Source organism: Mesitornis unicolor, unplaced genomic scaffold (genome assembly GCF_000695765.1).
Source record: "Mesitornis unicolor isolate BGI_N332 unplaced genomic scaffold, ASM69576v1 scaffold25630, whole genome shotgun sequence".
NCBI classification, from domain to species: domain Eukaryota; kingdom Metazoa; phylum Chordata; class Aves; order Mesitornithiformes; family Mesitornithidae; genus Mesitornis; species Mesitornis unicolor.
This window is the reverse complement of record NW_010159322.1, coordinates 1-17,748: the sequence shown is the minus strand read 5'-3', so window position 1 is coordinate 17,748 and position 17,748 is coordinate 1. Positions and strand designations below refer to the sequence as shown.

General features: G+C 36.9%; 1 protein-coding gene across 1 annotated transcript in view; it reads right to left on the bottom strand.

Annotated features, from left to right (window-relative positions):
- MED14 (mediator complex subunit 14) overlaps nucleotides 1-17,743 on the bottom strand; it is a gene marked incomplete at its 5' end in the record, with an annotated part of 34,515 nt that extends 16,772 nt beyond the window's left edge. Inside the window, 15 exons of the mRNA XM_010186335.1 lie at nucleotides 362-496; nucleotides 1,088-1,282; nucleotides 1,659-1,818; nucleotides 3,295-3,373; nucleotides 4,198-4,323; nucleotides 4,953-5,064; nucleotides 7,599-7,749; nucleotides 8,290-8,422; nucleotides 9,289-9,396; nucleotides 9,780-9,908; nucleotides 10,743-10,872; nucleotides 11,645-11,818; nucleotides 12,495-12,600; nucleotides 15,768-15,794; nucleotides 17,658-17,743. Of these exons, the coding sequence (XP_010184637.1) occupies nucleotides 362-496; nucleotides 1,088-1,282; nucleotides 1,659-1,818; nucleotides 3,295-3,373; nucleotides 4,198-4,323; nucleotides 4,953-5,064; nucleotides 7,599-7,749; nucleotides 8,290-8,422; nucleotides 9,289-9,396; nucleotides 9,780-9,908; nucleotides 10,743-10,872; nucleotides 11,645-11,818; nucleotides 12,495-12,600; nucleotides 15,768-15,794; nucleotides 17,658-17,743 (1,851 nt within the window). The remainder of the gene's footprint in view (nucleotides 1-361; nucleotides 497-1,087; nucleotides 1,283-1,658; nucleotides 1,819-3,294; nucleotides 3,374-4,197; nucleotides 4,324-4,952; nucleotides 5,065-7,598; nucleotides 7,750-8,289; nucleotides 8,423-9,288; nucleotides 9,397-9,779; nucleotides 9,909-10,742; nucleotides 10,873-11,644; nucleotides 11,819-12,494; nucleotides 12,601-15,767; nucleotides 15,795-17,657) is intronic.
- Between the last annotated feature and the right edge of the window lie 5 nt (nucleotides 17,744-17,748).

The window sequence follows — 17,748 nt, the reverse complement described above, 5'->3', positions numbered from 1 at the left end:
TTAAGTATTTTCCAACCCTAAGGGTGACAGATGTTTGCATCCTGAAACACTGGAAAGCCAAAAAGAGGTCTGTGCAAATCTGGTATAAAGTTGTCTCCCACACTCTCCCACAGGTGGATCTTTCATCCTCTCATTTTCTCTTTTCCCTCAACTTTTCAAGCTTTTTGCAGTGCTTGGTATTAGACAACCAGCTCTAACAAGACTTAGAGCCATCCAGTGTAGAACATGTCACCCAGGCTCAGTTGGTGAGGAAAATGCAAAGTGAACACACAACCACAGATTTGCTGAATAGTCACAACTAGACAAGAGAAACAGGAGTAGTAGAGGGGTAGAAGGAAACAAAATATTTTTTAATACATACCTCAACACGAAGCCCTATAAATGGCATATTTGTATCACACATGGCTACAATATGAGCTAGCACTTTATTGAAGGCACACATTTCTCCCGACCGTTTTGGTTTCTTAGGTTCTATGGAACACGGATCACCAGATAACTAGAATTAAAAGAAAGACAAATGTACTTACACATTTGGAGTAAATACATTGAAAAGATGTCAGAGACAATCTCATTCATCCGAGTTTTGAATTAATCACACCCTGAGCACAACCTCCTGAAACGATCTGGTCTACTTCAGGACTGAAGCAATTCAGTTAAAGTAATTTTATAATGACCTCCTTCCTTAAAACAGTATTTACGTATCACTAAGCCATGTCAGTCTGACCCCAAAAAAGTAACTCTTATCAGCCCCTGCGAGTCTTTCAAAGTCTACACGGCACAAAGCATATCATGCAGATACCAGTGGTCCACATATACAAGCTACTCCAGCTACCTTAGCACAGTGCTCTCTGCCTTGGCTCTTCAGAACAGCCCAGAAGACCTGGCATAAACTAAAAGACAACTGTTGCAAAATAGTTTCCCCAAAATCTCCCTGGGGAAGTAGTCCAGAGAACCAAGCCGCAATACAAGTAAGATGTCAGCCATACAAACTTTTGAAACAACACTACTAAAGCTGGTATTGGTGCTCAGAACACGTGTTTAGCTTTCACACACTGTAACGAGCCTGGTGGGCTTTTGAAGCACATACCTTGCGCTTGACACCACTTTTCATTTGTTTCCCACTTTTTGTGTCTAGAACCAACTCTTCAATGTTTGGTTTGAACTGCTGTAGTAAAAGTGCAGTAGCAGGGCTGTCATCTCCTTCAGCATAGCTCACAGAGAGAAAATGGTACTTGTACTCTAATTCCGTGGGGTTGCCAGGAACATCAAACATCTCTACAACCTGTATTTAAACAAAATAGCGAATTAAGAGGACCTTCAAGCTAAGAACATGTCTACATCAGTTCCTATCCTCTCGCCCTCAAAGAAAAGATATGAGTCTTTTTCAGGATATTAATACTGTGGCTAGGAAAGAGATCCAAGAAGACAAGTAAGACTAAACTTTCAGGAAACAGAATGGGAAGGTTGCTGATTAATAAACCTTTATGTCCCCTCCTCTCTCTAAGTCTGACTACTTAACAAACCCACTGAATGAGAGAAGGGAGAGTCAAGGAGTGTATCAATCACTTGGTTGCTAATGTTGGAGTTAACAGTACAACAGACAAACTGGTATATCCATGACTGGAAGCAAAAGACAAAAGCATTTTTCAGTTACTTACAATGTAGTACTGTGGAAGGCGAGTGAGTTTGATAAACAGTTTGTGTTTGGAAAGGTTTCCCACTGGATGGCTAGCAGAATTAGCTAGTTGAAGAGTTTCACTGCTCACTGTAGGCAGATGTTTTATAGACTGTTTGCAACGCTGTTGTCCAAGCCAGAACCTTGCATTGAAATAAAGGTATTAGTACCCTGAGAGTGTTTTAAATTATTCTGGTGTACCACTGTTCACAGTATTAGTGTCAAGTGTCAGACATATTCCAAGTCAACAATCTATCATTGCTGCACAAGTTATATACAGAAAAATCAACACAGAAAATGTAGTGAGTTTGTATTTTCTTATTACTCTCTTTACACATTGTCTTCAGCTTGAGTAACAGACAGCTATTAAGAAGAAAAGTTCTGAAATTATTTGCTGAAGGAATATATAAATAAATTTTTATAAGTCACAATATGAAATTACAATATATAAAAGAAAGGACAAACTAAAAACCATGCAGATTACAGTTAAATTGCAATTTGGAATCTTTGACTATTTTTTTGATATAGAAAAGAAAATCTTTGCTCCCATATGCTGGTAAGCAATAGAGTAAAAAAGGTAACCAAAGGTGGATGACACTTCGGATTACATGAACAAACTCATTCACCTGAATAAGTTTGGACATGAAGAACTACGTTCAAGACACCAAATCTATTCTGGTTTTTTTCAGACAAACTTCCATTGAAAACAGAAGCGGAAAGTGTGGGTGCTCAGCATCTCTCCATCATGACACACCACAATTAATCTTGTAGGTACATATTAGATATCGCTGTCCTAAAAGACATAGGACTGACTATTTTGCTCAAAAACTGCAGCACTACCCAATTCATTATCTTGAGTACATTATTTATAACAAAGGGAGGCTGATTAGTTTTTCCAGGGTTCCAGTGCTTCATGCGTCATCATGCTTCTTTTAAAAGTAAAACTCCTCAAATAGAGGTTTCACCCTGCAATTAGCTCAGAGTACTGGGAATATCCAAGATGACAGAGCAGGAGGAACTTAGTTTTCATGCAGATGCAAACTCTATTTGTATTATTTGCTGCAACCTCTTATGGGAGCCAAATGTATCTTGTGCTTAAATCTCAGGACTTTATGGAAGGAAGATTAGAGGTTTAAACCAGCATGGGCTGAAGTGTTAGAAGATAAACAGGTATTATTTAAATCATCCTAAGCCACTTCCTGGTTTTTCCTGTGTATTGTAAGGGAGATTGATTTTGCTGAGAAACAAGCAGAATTCAGCTATAGAAACAATGAAATAAAGGAGATAGACAATGAACGTGAACACAAAATGAGGACTTTGGGAAGCAAGTGGTCTGCTACTGATTTAAAGTGAAAAGACTTCATGCAGAGTATGCACATAGCAATGCATAAAGCTATGTGTAAGGGGGCAGACTGAAGGACTATGGAATTGACTCCAAGCAAAAGCAGTATTTCCTCCACAAATTTAAAGAAGGTGGCAAATACTCAAGGTCACTTAGAACAACGAGAAAGTATATCCCCTACTGTGGTAAAACACAAAGCCATGCAAGTGTGATATTCCAAAATACAGATACGGCAATTAATTCTATGCAAACTAAGTGAATAATGTGAGTCACTTACTTGAGCTGCTGGAGCCAAGGAATGATACGCTTCATATCATCATTAACAGACTTCTCTATGTCATCAAGTGTCAGTTGATCTGCAAGAACATTAAGTGAGTGAATGGTCTTAACACCTGCTCTTCAAACAAAATGTTGACCTTTTAATTAAAAGTGTCTCATTTAATTGAATAAGCAATTAATCACAGAACTATAGAACAGCCCAGGCTGGTAGAGACCTTGAAAGATCATTTGGTCCAGCCTTTCTTGGGAACCCTGTCCAATTGCATCTTGAAAACCTCCAGTGATGGAGATTTCACTACGTCCCTGGGGAAGTTGTTCCAGTGATTGATTGTCTTCAGTGTAAAAAATTTCTTCCTTATATTGAGATAAAACCAATTCTGGCGCAACTTGTAATTGTCGCCCCTTGTTTTCTCCATGTGACTCATTGTCAAGAGGTTATGATACCAACAAATGATCCATGTTTGTAAAAACACAGCAGTATGTTATTAGGCAAATAAACTAAAAGAACTTGCTTTCCTTCTTTTCGTAAGTATATGAAACTTTAAGTTAAGACTTGAACAGTAACTCAAGATATATCAGGCCCATATAAAATAACTGCATCCATTAACAGCACAACCCAGGAAGTAATAAAGAATATGCGTTGCAATGATGCCTAAACATATTAAGACTGTTGTCATCTTAAAATATACCTAACTGAACTGTGACTCTTAAGCACAAAAACCCACTTCTCTGTTTCTCAAACTTAAATACCTAGATGATGACCCATGTGTGGTGTTCATTTACATTACCCTTATTTACTTACAGACCTTTGCAGATTTGACAGAATTGTTCACACACAGTTACCTCATAATGCAGAATTCTTGCAAGATACTAAATGCAGCATGGTTTTGCACCTACTTACCAACACCATACAGCATCAGTTGAAACATTCCAGAGTGGAGATCAACAAATACATGCAGGCACTCTGATCGACCACATGGTTCCAAAATTGGAATTACAAGAGTTGGAAGAGCCGTCTCAATGAATGCTAAACACAAATTTTATGTTAATAATTTGTCACATATCTTATTAAATATCTTATCATATTAAAGCTCAGCCCATTAAAATCAGAATTACTGTTTTTACAGAAGCAATCTGTACTTGCACATTATTACACTGTTAACAAAGAGAACTGAATATAAGAATTTCTGTGAAAACAGTGCTAGTAACAAACCAGCAAGAAAAGACAGACCAAATTTGAAGCAGATTATTAATCCTTGATTATCTTTCAACTCACTGCTTCACAATTATGAACTTAATTCAAATCCCATTAGTTCCAACAACTATTTAAGCAAAGTCTCATACAAAGCTAGCTCAAGTCAGTGAAGGATTCGCTTTCAATTCTGAACATGTACAAGTTTATAGTACACAACTTTTAACCCTTCAGTCCAGACTATAACACTCTACCAGCTTCATCTATTATATTGCATTTAGAGGTCTATTTTAGTTATCAATCAGAATAATTTAAAGCTAAACCTTGTTAATTCTGAACACATATCCCTTTATTTTTTCCATTTTTTAAATTTAATGAAACCAAGAAATACCAAGAAAAAAGGAAACCATTCCTAGCCAACAAATGGAAATTAATTTAAAACAAACTTAGTAGAAAACACATACAATTGTCATTAACGTTGTAGCTCTTAAGAATGGCTTTCAGCTCTTGAAGTTTTTGATGAGATCTTGCATGGACACTGTCTATTAGGAGTTTTTCTATTGACAGGTGGTCAATCTGTAAAAAAGGAATGTACTTGAGCAAGTTCAAATTGATGTGTAGACTTTATGCATTAGGAGACCAGAATAAAGCTACTTAACGTCATAAGACAATCACTTCAGAAAGAATTTGCTTAGAACTGTGGTAAAACAAATGAGCTACTAACTTGAGTATATGGATCACTATAAAACAACAAACGAACATAAGATTTTGTCTGTGCAGCAGGCACTGGGAGGATTTCTGAGAGAAGACTAGAAGAAAAATGTAAAAGTAAATAAGTTTTACAAGCTATGCTGTTACCACTCCCTGTGCAGACCTAGTTGTTCTGGATCAAGGCTGGAGTTTTTTCCAGCTTAGCCTGCACCCATTTATAACTAGCTTAAGCTAAGGAAAGAAACCCCACAAAACTCCAAAAAACCAACACTATTAGAATATGGTTACCACTACACAAACACATGTGTAGCTGAAGCATGAAATACAGCACATTAGTTTTAGTCCTGCTCATAGGGTAACAATGCAGTGAAGATGCAGTGGCAGACACTGAATATGAGCAACCCTTCCAAACCCAGGAGTATCTAAAGGCTGCATCTAGAGGCTGTTGCACTCCCAGTGCTGAAGCTTATGCCACCACTTATATTCAATGTAGCTTACTTGTGCAACCTAAATTAAAGTATTTGCATTTATAACCATTCACATTGCAGTTGTATTGTTTACCTATTTTGCATAAGCAAAGCTACAGATTACTGCAAAACCTTTTTCAACTTAACCTCACATTGCTTTGAAACCTCTTCAAGGTGAATGAAATTCAAATTTTATTCTAGCCTAAGAGATAAATGCAGAAGATATTTATAAGAAAACAAAATTATACGAAATTTCATTACCTGCCTTTGTATATACCAGAATGACCACCCCTTAAAGACTAGCTTTCTAAGACCAGGCCTTAAAAATTTAGTGTTTATTCATCTACAAGAGCATTTCCACTCAGCAGCTGCTATGAGTTAAATCTTCCTCACAAACAAGTGATTACAGATTCTATAGCTACATTTAATTTCTTGTAGGTTAATGTACAATAACCTGCTTAGATAAACATACTTGTTCATGCCACCGTTTTGTATAGTATCTTACATAAGCAGAGACACAGTGTGCTATCTACGTCATTACCGCTGAGATCATTATTCAAACACTACAATAGCAGCGTATATACCATAACTGATAAGTTTTTTAAGCTCAGAGCAAGTAGTTAAAAGGAATCAGCATTAACTTTGATAAACCACAAGTTTACAGTGGCTTCATACCTTAATCTACAGCCTGTAGACCTGATTCAGTGAGCTTAGATTGAGTTAGCTACAGTGGAACTTCAGCAGATGTTTTAGATAAAGCACATTCTCCTAGATTTAGGTATAAATGTAGTATCTTCACTAAATTAACTGTATTTAGTAGCCTAAATATGCTAATTTAGGCTACTAAGTGAGTAAATTTAGTATATATTTACTATACTAGCAGTACAATTTCTACTCTAGAAGTAGAGTAGAAGGCTACTATGCTCCACTAAGTTTCCCACATTCCGCTGTAGCCCAAACATATGAAGTTCTTGATATTCACCATACAGAGATTTGTCTGACAAACTTCGTAAACAAGATGGCCAAAAAGCTCAAATATGAAGTATGCACAGTAGTTGAAGACTATCAGCAATAGAAAGTTCCCTAAGACAGGTGAAGAGTCTGAGCTGGGGAGTTTTTCCCTGTGGAAGAACTGCACTGAAAGTTTGAAAACTACACCATTCATTCCAGCTTATGAACTCTCTTAAAAAGAAACAAACACTGTAAGAAATAACGACAAACACACATCCCGATATATCACAGATAGACTTGCTGAGGAACTTACAGAAGACTTATTATAAAACTCAGAACGCAGTTTCTCTTTGATACCATCAACCAAGACCTAGATTATCACCAGTGAAGCTGTATGCAAGTAGAAAGTTGATTGCAGTTACTCATTCTGAATCATTCCAACAATCTCACCTTTTACAGGAATTTGAATAAAAAGGCACATTCAAATAGGCCACATGACAATCTGATTAGTGATAATGTAAAACCAAGCTTCACTTAACACTTGTGGCAGGCAAACCACATTAGGTCTTCTGCACAAGATTTCCAAATCACAGCTAGGTAGCCAACTCAAGCAACATGGGCAAGCTGATTTTCAGAGCATCTCCAAGGCACAAAAGGGAAGAACTGGCTCTCTATAAAGCACTTCAAGCTAAACACTAACCATAACTGAAACTTTGCTGTTGTCTCCAGCCAGCCTCAGCATTCTGTCTCACAAGTGGTATGTAATGCACTGTGAAGTAGGTGTAATTTTTAAAGATGAAGTCAAGGCCAATAATTTGTAACAATTTTAGGTCCCACCATAAACACAACACAACCTAAAGTAACTGCTGACTAGAAAACTTAGAAACAGCTCTTTAAATTGAATCAAAGTGAAACAAACTAACAAAGCAAAACATTTTCAGATTTATAAAACTAGATGCCTACTGCAAAGCAAACTTTTACCTTCATGGCTCTTTCCATCAGTTTAGAATCACAGGCTGGCAGTGGAGGCTCATGAAATATCTGTAAGGGTTTTGAGACATCAGTCTCATCAATCTTAATAGTGACCTTATGAACAGATGCAGTTCCTGTTTTCCTGCCAAGCACCTGTTGACTTAAAATAAAGAGAATAATTAAACCATGTAACTGAATAGCAGAAAATACACTTTTCAGGAGCTAATACTTGCTTTTGAGACTAATGGTTAAAAATAAGATTATGCCAGCTGAACTGAATAGCACACTTGTTTTTGTTTACGTTTTAATGCAGAACTGTTAGTTAACTACAACTACATAAAGAAGTTTTAGATGGCTGCAAATTCAACACAATCAGAAGAGCATTTGGATTGCTTTAAAAAAAATATCTAGTGTAAATCAAGCAATAAATATAGTAAAAGACTGACAAAGAACTAATAATGTATTTAGATTTTGTATTAAAAAGAGCTGATTTATAATTGTATCCATTGTTCTCCTGTACATTTACGTACATCCCTCACTTCTTTGCAAGTGAAGCAACATGTTTAGGTACTTGGTTACAAGACTTCAGGAGTTTCACATCAAAAACGTATAATCCTGAAAATTCTAGCTCAATCTGAGTAAATGAAAACCCTCTTATTTCATTTATTGTTTGTTAACAGCCCTTTTAAAATTAACTTACTTCCAAACAGATAGTGAGAGACATTTCCCTGCATGATATCGCTCCACTTGCACGAGGTCACCCCAACGCTCTCGAATCAGCATTAGTGTTTGTGAATGCAAGACTTCCAACTGAAGTGCTAAGCAGAAGGAGTCTAATGAACGGAGTTAAGAAAATGTAAGACCTCCAAAACATCTGTACACTACATAAATCCATTTCTGTACACTGCACAAATCCATTTGTCACAAAAGTCAGACAAGATGCTATCTGAAAACACACCAAAATACTAATCCAGATAAAGACATAAACAGCATCAATGATTTCTCAAAGGCTTTTTTTCCTTTTTTTAAGCTTATCTAGGGTAGGGTATTAGATGAGAGTGTGACAATAGCTTTGTTTTATAAATTTTAACTCTGATAATATTTTAGGGAAAGGATTATCTATCAAATGACTATCAAATAAATTAAATTCATCCTGTAGTTACCACTAACCTCATCTCCCATGGTCACTCTAAAATAACATGCTTCTGTTTGTTTCTGCACAAACTGTTTCACTGAAAACTGTTACACGTTGTCAACCAATTTGACCTTTGCATATAGAAAAATCACTGCACTACTTTCTGCATATGCTACGTCTCATTTTATTATTCACACAGGTAGAATACAGTTAATATACCATCATCACCTTACTGCAGTTCTTAGTAGCCAGAACTGTCATCTCCTGTACTTTCAAGTCAGTACTGTATTGCCTCTGAAATTAGCACATGCAGCCAGTTGCTGCTGCACTGATTTACCACACAACCTGCTGTCTTGAGTACCTCAGCTTTACCTTTGCTGATCAAATGTGTAAAATCAAATTTTACATCCTGGCACCTGAGAATAACTGTTTCCAAGGCCATCATTTTACTCCATGTCCAGACATTTCCCCCTAGCTTCATAGGGAATCTCTCTTGACCTCCAGCTTCTAGAAGAGCAAGGCTACATTAAACAGCTTATTCAGAAGCAACTTTCAGAAGGATACGCAGACAGTTGTACATGTCCTGAAGTGGCTTTTCATCAGCAAACAGCCGTGACTGGACCAACTGATGGATGAAGTTGATCTGCATGCTGTGAACTAAGGCTCGACCATCTTTCAGAAATTAAAAATAGTTCACATTACACATCAGGAAACTAGATATTTAAAATTAAATAAATGAATTCAAAAGAAAAAAACATACAACTGTATTGAGCATTTTTCATACCAGAATTTCTAACAAAATAACAAAATCCTCAGTTTACTCTGGAAATTTCAGTCAGTCTACTACACTGATAGTGTAGTATACTACTGGTATAGTCTACCATTGTTAAGGTATTAAAAATACATACAGCAAGGTGAAAACAGGACAAGTATACACAGCTTCATAATCTTAAGTTGTTTATACTAGGTCTTTTGCATATCACAAGACTTATACAGCACCAGAGATTAACACCATGTTAAAAGAAAGTGTAAAGGTTTGATTTTATTTTCTTTACCACCAGTTTCCTTGTCTTCAACCAAAATTTCCAGTTTGAGAAGGCGCCAGGGGATGTCAGGGTCATCACCCATAACTGTCAAGGTGGCCTCAAACTCACCCTCAACTCGGAACTTCACACGGCCATTGGCTAAGGAAGGAAAAAATGTTTTATTTCAGTCTCCTAAGATGCCTCAAAATACCAGTGTGGTAGCTCCTGGCAATCACAATTGATTACTTCCCTATGGTTTCTGCTCTGCTGCATATGGCTCTGTGCAAATCTGAAGATTTCACAGTTGCTTCTGCAACAGAACCTGTGTCAATAAGCAGCATGGACAGACATAAAAAACTGTCTGAACAGCAGTACTTTCATCACAATAACCTGTTGACACTCATGCTAACATAATGCAGAGTAACATTGAGCTGACTACCAAACTGACAAATTACACAAACAAAACATCTGGTTTAATTTTTCCACTTCTTTGCTATATCAACAATTAATACTTTAATCAATATGCAGAAGATGTTCAGAACATGATCTCAGCCCAGGCTGAAATCTAGCCCTGGAAACACATCTCACTACAAACCATTTATTTAACATTGAAATATTATAACTCCATTTTCATGTGAGGAAGATAATATTTTGCATAATTTATTTATATGCAGACAAGCAAAGATTACATACACTATTTATCTAATTCACACCTTTGTAAACACTGCTATCAGTCTCAAGACTGGGAACAAAGACTGTCAAAACTATGTAAGCAAGCATCTGCACCTTCTTGAAAGTAAATAATATTCCAGAAATATTATCAGTGCTGTCATTTTTCAAAAGGGGAAAACACAATTTTGATGTCATACAGAGACAGGATCCCTGTCTTAACAGAGGAAGCATGCCTAATGGTCTCACTTATGCTATCTTTTAGCAACAATTTTAAATTAGCCTGCAGTAATGTATTCTTTAAAAAGTAATTCCAGTTCTTACCAACTGTAAGATTTGCCAGCTGTGGAGGGAGATCAGTAGTCACTAGTCGGTGTCGAAGAATCTGGTTCAGCTGATGAAGCGTGGTTTGCTTCTCACTCTTTGTTATCGGGTCAGGAGGGATTATTTTATCCTGTTAAAGTAAACATAAACAAGTCTACGTATCTCAAACGCGTCCAAGACATTGACAGCAGCAATGGTGAAAATGAACCAGCCTAGAAATCTGAAAATATAAATACTACAGGCCAGTACACACAAGCAAAGTTGTGTATCTTGCACTCAGATTTGTTTTCTAGTTGATTACATTTTATCCAAGACTGACCACTGAATAAAATTGCTCAATTTGGACCAACTAAATTAATTCAAGGACTTATGTCAGGCTAAACTTGTTTTAAAATACTAAGATGTGTATATACAGCTACAAATAAGCATTGTAAGTCACAGGTACTACCATTCGTATTACTTCATAAAATCCTGTTATTCTGCATTTTAACAGTAAGAAAAGGCAGCAGCATTAAAGACAACTGTTTAGTATTTCAGTCCATTTCCAGATACAGGCAAAACCTCTAAAAACAGATGTCAGTATCTCCTTGAAAAAAAAAAAAGTAATTTCTAGGATGATGGCCTAGTGTGTGCACATACTTAAAGAACCAAAGAAGAGTTACTACTCTACTCATCCTAGAGCAGAACTAGTTTAAATGGAAAGAATGTTTTACTAGGAAAGCATAACTTGTTCAATAGGAAGTGCTCTGCATGAGAAACTGGCACTACAGACACTTGGCAATAGGCCTGTATCAAACTCCAGTTTCAGTTGCACATAGACAAATAGTTTCACTAACATGCATTTGATAGGGTACAGAGAGTTTCCCTCCCCTGCTCCCCAGACACACGGTAGCATTATTTACCCTAATGCAGGTAGGCAGACGCGGGTACGATCCAGTGGTCAGAACATCAATAGCATACGGGATAGCAAAACTAGGTAGGCGAGCATGAACCAAAGCATCTCTGGCTAGCGACGCCAAACGATCAGCAGTGTCCACAAACAGAATGGCTTGCTGATCTAAAAAACTTGATATCATCTGTAGAGGACAAGAAAGAAAGAAAAAAAAGGTATGTGTCCAAAAAAATGCAGAAATCAATGCCTCTTTATAATCAGTTCATCTAATGCACGTGACTGAGATGATTTTTATCTGTCACTTCCAATTCAAGTAATCACGTCTATAAAACAAAGAAAGAATGACTATGTTGGTCATTACTTTCATTCGTAAGAATGGACACTTTAAAACTGCAAGCCATTTCTGATGCAGTGGAGGATCTGTAAAGCCTCACAGTTCTTTATCTCATGATTGCTACTGGAATGCAACCACGCTTGATTGCAATCACCCAGGGCTTGTATTTTTTTGCAGCATTCTGGACTTTATTCTTATTTAACCAAGAGCAGGATGAAAGTGATAATAAGAACTAACACACTGAGATCAGTCTTCCCTGTCCTATCACCTAACCTCAAAGCACTCCCAAAACTATCTGCAGACAAGCCTTTCATTTTTTGCCACTGATGAATTTTTGGGAACATGAACAGCTAAAGTACAAGATAATACAATTTCTAAATAGGAAGAAACTGGTTATAATTTAATACATATTTGTCTATGAAATAGGCTTTTTTTTTAAACTTCTACAGTAAGGAGAAATTAGTGTGTATGAAAATCCTGTATCACCTAAGAGATTACTTCATGGCAAACTCTGTCACTAACTTACCGCACATTTTTCCACCTTTCCAGCATTATTAGCCCACTTGACCAAGGCTAACAAACGAACAAACAGTTGACGAGTACGACTTGCAAACTGCACTATTTCTATTTTTCTGGAAAAAAAACAAACAAACATGCATTAATCCAGTGTTCAGATCTATAATAAAGCTACAATTTAACTCTGTGCCAATAAAAAAGTCAATATGATAACTTCTAATTGTGTTAATGGAGGCATCGCTAATGTATGGCTTGTTTGATTAGAACATGGAGAAAATAAAATTCACTGTTCTGAGTACCTAAATGCTACCATTCATGAATTCTTACCAACCAGGATTGTCTTGGCAAATAAAAAGCATACTCACATGAATTAATAATTGATTTTAAGAGAAAAAATTCCACAGTGAACTCAACTGAAATATTTTTATACCTTTCACAGCATTTCCCCAGGGCTTATTCAGTTTAAAGTAAACAAGGCAATATACCCAAAGGTTACAGGACCTGGCAGTAACATTAGACTGACATTCACTAAAAAAAAGTAAATCATATACTAAACAAAATATTACTCTAGTAATTTTAAGGCATCTTTACACGGTATGTTAAATAAGCTACCATTTTGCCAGGAAACAAAGTGGTGGTGGGGAAGACCACAAAAAATCCCCACCTTTTTACTTTCCTCTCCATTCCTGCCTTGTAAAGAAACTGGAAGAAGGAGAAATTTCTGATATTCCTCCCACCATGCTTTGTATGAGACAGTCAAAATGAGGCAGTGTTTGTTTGTACGTCTTAAGAGCTATTTTTCATATGAGAGAACATAATATGGGCACACCCAGATTTTTCCTCTTGATTACACATCTACATTGTAGATGCATTAGACAAGACACAAAGATCTACAATGTAGATATGTAATACCATTTCATCTACCATTTATAAAAGTTTTTCTCCCTTTCTACAAGTTCAATTCACTAATTTCACCATAGTTTTTTAGTTACTTTGGAAAAAAACAACAACCCCAAAACCAAACAAACTCAAGATGTTTTCCTGATAGTTTTCTAAAGTAACAGAAGCATTTGGCCAAAAAGAACATTGGTCAGTGCAACAGATATTGGCCTCTACCAAACAGAAGTTGCACCTCCTTCTGATCCTAATCTGTAGGGCACGCACTCATAATAAAGACAGAGCCTGTTTCTGCTGAAAGTGTTGGTGTAACGAGGTTGACTTTCGTGGAATAGATAAAGCATGGCAGCAGATGAACATTTAGGCCAGAAGCACAACTAATACCATCTGGTCCAGTTTTTTTCATTACATACTAGAAATCTCATCCAAGAACTTGGGCATTAAGCCAACAACTTCTCTGTGTTCTAGAGCATTCTAGGGCTTAGAATGGCATTCAGCTCGATATTAAGATTTCAAAGTGATGGACAAGCCGCTATACCTACATACTGCTCTAATAGTAAACACGCTATGAAAGCGAGATGTTGAGAATTTTGAAAGATTTAGAAAAAATTTTATGGGATTTGAAAGATGTCTACAGTAAGACTTTAGAAAACCACTAATCTCTCAGACAAACTCCATACAGAAGGTGCTAAAATCTAGTAGTTACATCAACCAAACTTCAGTGGTGAAAACAGCACAACAGCAAGAAAAATTCATACTGATATTCAGTGACTGGAAAACAAAGGTAGGCAACTCCCCCTTTCCCAGCACAGAAGATAGGGCCTTGCAAAGTCATTATTATTCATGTTCCACTTAAATCTTGCACAGCCATTATTCTATTTAGATAAAAGTTCCCCCCATATTATACTTTATTGGAGGATAAAAAGGAAAAGATAAAGAATACAGAGCAAAAAAGGTCTCCATGATTAAGAAGAAAGCTCCTGGATTTCCCCCAGAACTCAGCACTATTAATTTTACACCACAGTACTAATGTTTTGGTTTTTTTTTAATCCAACCACTTCTTTATTGTTGCAAAGTTACTTATTCCTATCATTGCTAACTAATCAAGTACTCTTTACAAAGAAATGCTATATTATACTACAATACATAACTTCCTATTGTTTTTTCTTATCACAGCATCTTTTAGCTAGGCACTGCAGTAATTAATTCAGATTTTATGTGGTCTTTTAGAGGCTTATATGTTTGTATATTTTTGTTTTTGCATTTTCACCAACATATATATGCCGCTTCACTGGGCTAGCTGCAAGAAACAGAGCTTGAAGTCCAACTACTGCTGCCACTGCAGCTCTCAAAATTAGGAAAAAGAGAATGATCTGGATAACTAAACTACATTTCCTTACAGATTTCAAGACAATTTCAAGTGCAGGATATTCTTTGTAATCACTAACAGCAGTCTTACTTTCTTTTATCTGTAATCCATTTTATCTGTGTGCCTCAAAAAGTAGATTCCAGCTTTACCAAGAAATGCTAAAGATCTAGACGGGAGAAGCCCCCGCTACCAGTAACAGGGACCTCTGGACCTAAGCTGAATGTAATTTCCTCAGCAAATAGAGTGGTAATTAAAACAAAAAAAGAAAAAAGAAAAAAAGAAGGAAAAAAAACCAAACAAAAAACAGATTGTATGCATGAGAAGAGGCACAAAGAATCATCCCAGGTTATGATTCCCTGAAATGGGGTTAACTCCACACGTTATGACAGTTTTTAAAGGTTTGAAGTAAATGAATTAATGGCCATCCTGGCACACAGAATTCTTTATTAATGTTCTTTGTAATATCACAGGTGCTATAGGTCTCCAAAGAAAATGAGGTCATCCAGCACATCAACATAAATAAAGGAAAATTTTCTGACAACTTCCATAAAATTTATCCAAAGAAACAAAAAAGTAAATCAAGTTCTTTCATCTTGGTGGAGTGGTAGTTGTGAAAAGACCTGTTCTAGAACTAACTAGAATCTATTTAGGTTTTCCAGTTCCCTTTCCCATCAGCTTTACTTTCACTCCACTGCTTCAAGACTCATGAGGAAAAAAATGCCCTTAATGGAGCTCATCTACTGTAACAGCAACAGTATGTTACCAAACAGTGCACCAATCAAAAAAAGCCCAAACAACAACAAAACCAAAACCCAACCAAACCCTGATATTTTCATTGATGCTGAGAAAAGTCTTGAAACGATGTAGTGACAGCAAGACAGGCATGGCTTATTTTCTTGCATAAAATCTAAAATTAGGATAGAACTATTTTATTTAAGCAGTTCTATATTAATCTTAACAGCCTAAACAAAGTTCTGTATTTTAACATGCATTACAGATTGTCTTATTGTAACTCACCTTTCCATATCAGTCTTTCTCGGTAATCTAAATAAAAATTTAAAAAACAGTATTATATATTGTTGTATTACATTTCAGACTACTAGAAATTTTGATAGTAACCTTCAAATAAGCACAATAATAACTTCTACATATCTATAAAGAGCATTTCAAAATTTCTATGATTGTAAATGTTTCCCAAATACAATGAAATCACATGTTTGATAAAGGAGGTAGCTTGACAATTCTAAAGAGTAGCCTAGCTAAGGAGGGGAAAAACCCAAATAAAACCAGGTATTCTGGTATTCTCACCAGGTAAGCTGGAACTGGTCAAACTAATTTAAAAGCTTGATGAAGGGTGCTGAAATCCCAAGATTTCTGGTAATCTAGTGAGCCACACAGTATCACCGCCTTTGCTGTGTAATTAATGACTCTCATTAAGCATCCATGACTGAGTAAATTAATTCATAGTAGCAATCTTAGAACCTTTGCATCAGGTGTTAAAATTTGCCATTTCCCGACTTGCCTGAAATTAGTTTCTCTTCCCTTTTTAATCAGTCTGAATGTAGAGAAATGCCATACTCCACAACTTCATCAATGACCTGCGTGACAGATACTACAGCAGACGGGGGACTATATTTCTGTGATGTTTTACAGGAATCACAGGCATCTTGTTTCAAAAGTTATTTTCTTAATTCTGCAACTACGCTGGTGCCAGCAAAAGAATGAGAAGTCATTTTGTTGGAGGGAAGCAGGAGAATACTTTCCAGCTGGGCTTTCTAGTAGCCAAACTGATACTTCATGTGAAAACATAGTGGGGAAAAAAAAAATCTAGCTTAATCTGCTTTTGGAGGGCACACCACATAGCTCATAAACTACTTGGTGAATCAAAGTGCTAAAAGCATTCCCCATGTGTTGTTCACACCACTCATTTCATTTTGTACCTTAATTATGTACTTAAGTCAAAAGGACCTGTTCTACACCTTAAAACATGAACAGAAGACAACCCAGCCACGTGCTCCTACAAGAACACATACAGTATCAACTACTGTCTACACATACCATAAACATACAGCAAAGCCTTCTTGACTGACATTCTGGAAGTTCTTCCAAAGCAAACTACAATTCTAAAACTCTTCATCCTTTACAGAGTTTGAACACTCTTAACTCTAAGTCGAGCAAAACTCTGTTTGCGTACTTACCAGATACGGTATTTTACAAGAACTATACCTATTTTTTTCTATTTGTTCTGTGTGTCACTTCTTAAAACATACAGGTTCCCCACAAAAACCTCTAAGGTAAAACACACTAAAAGGGAAACTGGTTTATTCAAAGTCCAAATGCTTTCAGGAAAGTTTTCCTTGGCCCAAAAACACTGCTTTGTTCTGCCACTTCAAACACAACAACATCAGCACAGCAGATTACAAAGTAAACGTAAATAACTTATTTTCTTTGCCCAAAATAATCAAATGGTATTTTTAAAAGCACACGGGTAACTCAAGAAGTTGCAGCATCTGAAAACATCTTAGTTTCACATGTTTCAGTTTCATGTATTCTGGTCTCAGTACAGACACCACAACTGAATTTTTTGACAGTGACTTGGGGGCAAAATTCAGCATTTAACCAGTCTGCATTCAGCTGCTCTGCATTCTAATAATTTTCTCCCTCCATGACATATCACCCAGCAGCTTTCACCAGGCCCCTGAAAACGGCTCGATGCAGACACAAGTCTGCACGAAGAGGGTATTTCTCTGCGGTGAGAGAAGGGCAAGAAGCGACCACCTCCCCCCTCTCCAACCCCAGCCGAGGTCTGGGACAGATCCCTGGCGAGGCCTCCTCATCCTCTCGGGATGCCCTGACAATGAGAGGCGTAGGAGCTCGCAGGGGGAGGGGAGAATTTGTGGCACTCACAGGTCGGCCAGCACGGTGAGCTCGGCGTAGGTCCGGTGCAGGAGGAAATCGATGAGGGTGCTGAGCCGGTAGCCGGGGCTGGCGGCAGCTG